Source organism: Seriola lalandi, unplaced genomic scaffold, assembly GCF_002814215.2.
Source record: "Seriola lalandi dorsalis isolate HSWRI2012SDOR001 ecotype SW California unplaced genomic scaffold, Sedor1 jcf7180002053742, whole genome shotgun sequence".
Classification (NCBI taxonomy): Eukaryota; Metazoa; Chordata; class Actinopteri; order Carangiformes; family Carangidae; genus Seriola; species Seriola lalandi.
The window spans coordinates 1-1,324 of NW_019524295.1; the positions used below are offsets into that span (position 1 = coordinate 1).

The 1,324-nt window shown below is 44.6% G+C and overlaps 1 protein-coding gene across 1 annotated transcript; it reads left to right on the plus strand.

Moving 5' to 3' along the window:
* Positions 1-6: 6 nt before the first annotated feature.
* On the plus strand, positions 7-1,216 carry LOC111651713 (proteasome subunit alpha type-3-like). Its single transcript, XM_023401734.2, has 4 exons — positions 7-66; positions 276-341; positions 541-587; positions 1,078-1,216. Exons 1-4 carry the CDS (start codon positions 40-42, stop codon positions 1,199-1,201), a joined length of 264 nt encoding a protein of 87 aa, XP_023257502.2. The 5' UTR covers positions 7-39; the 3' UTR covers positions 1,202-1,216.
* Positions 1,217-1,324: the final 108 nt, after the last annotated feature.

The window sequence follows — 1,324 nt, forward strand, 5'->3', positions numbered from 1 at the left end:
TTGGGCTCGTACGACAAAGACGACGGTCCTCAGCTCTACATGGTCGACCCGTCCGGCATTTCATACGTGAGACGTGTTTCTGTATATTCTGAAATTTATATTTATTTTATATTTATCCGGCCTCTCAGTGTTTTTACAGACCGACAGTCTGAGTCCGTTAGTAACCAAACTGTGTGTGTGTGTGTGTGTGTGTGTGTGTCTGTCTGTCTGTCTGTCTGTCTGTCTGTCTGTCTGTCTGTCTGTCTGTCTGTCTGTCTGTGTCTGTGTGTCTCCAGGGTTACTGGGGCTGCGCCATCGGAAAAGCGAAACAAGCCGCCAAGACAGAGATCGAGAAACTGCAGGTGAGTGTTAATGTGCAGCAGCGTCACCTGAGTCTCTGAAGACCAAACCTGTCTCTTATACACATCTTCATGGAGAAAATAACGAGCTTGTTACGTCATGATGAAAGTCACTGATAGACCAGATCTGGCTGCGTCACCGCGGCGAGGACGACTTCCTGTTTCCTGTTCACTAACGGTGTCTCTGTTTGTCCTCTGTCAGATGAAGGAGATGACGTGCAGGGAGCTCGTCAAAGAGGTCGCCAAAATGTGAGTCGGCAACATCCAAACTGAACTTTATTGACACTGAACAGCAGCTCAGTTCATCAGCCAGTTAACTGGATCTGTTAAACTCAAACTTCTCGTTGTACTGGGGATGGTTCCTCAGGTTATAAAGAGTGTCCAGAGCTCAGGTTCACCACTTAACGTATGACGTGTGTTTGTAGATTGACCCTGAAGGCAACATCGGCCCGGTTCCCTCCACAAACAACAAACAAACAAGAATAATCAGTTAATGATCCTGACAGGTTTCATTCAGCAGGATCATCTTCACTGATGAGAAACACTTCATGATGTTTGAAGCCTAAATACAATCAGCAGAAGTACAAAACTAATGTTGGCTTATAAACCAACTACACCTCAGTCACATGACTTCTTAAGGTGGAATGTTTCTTTAGTTTTTCTGTTTTCAAAGTAAAAGTCCGTCTGTCTCTGAGTCTGTTTGATTTTTCTTTTTGTTTTTTTTGTTTTTTTTCCCCAGAATCTACATCGTTCACGACGAGGTGAAGGACAAAGCGTTTGAGTTGGAGCTCAGCTGGGTCGGAGAAAGTAAGAACCAATCAGTGCTCTGCTTTTCTTCTTCTCTCACTCTCATCCGTCTGTAGCTTTTTCAAAGCTTCTACTTTTACTTCATGTGGGATTTAAGCCTCTTATGTTGGTAGATGAGCCAGTTCCACACACACACACACACACACACACACACACACACACACACACACACACACACA

Bases quoted from the DNA above. Each gene is read 5' to 3' on its own strand.
- LOC111651713 (XM_023401734.2), top strand. From the start codon at position 40: ATGGTCGACCCGTCCGGCATTTCATAC. The intron at 67-275 runs GTGAGACGTGTT...GTGTGTCTCCAG, and splicing joins ACCCGTCCGGCATTTCATAC to GGTTACTGGGGCTGCGCCAT. The intron at 342-540 runs GTGAGTGTTAAT...GTCCTCTGTCAG, and splicing joins CAGAGATCGAGAAACTGCAG to ATGAAGGAGATGACGTGCAG.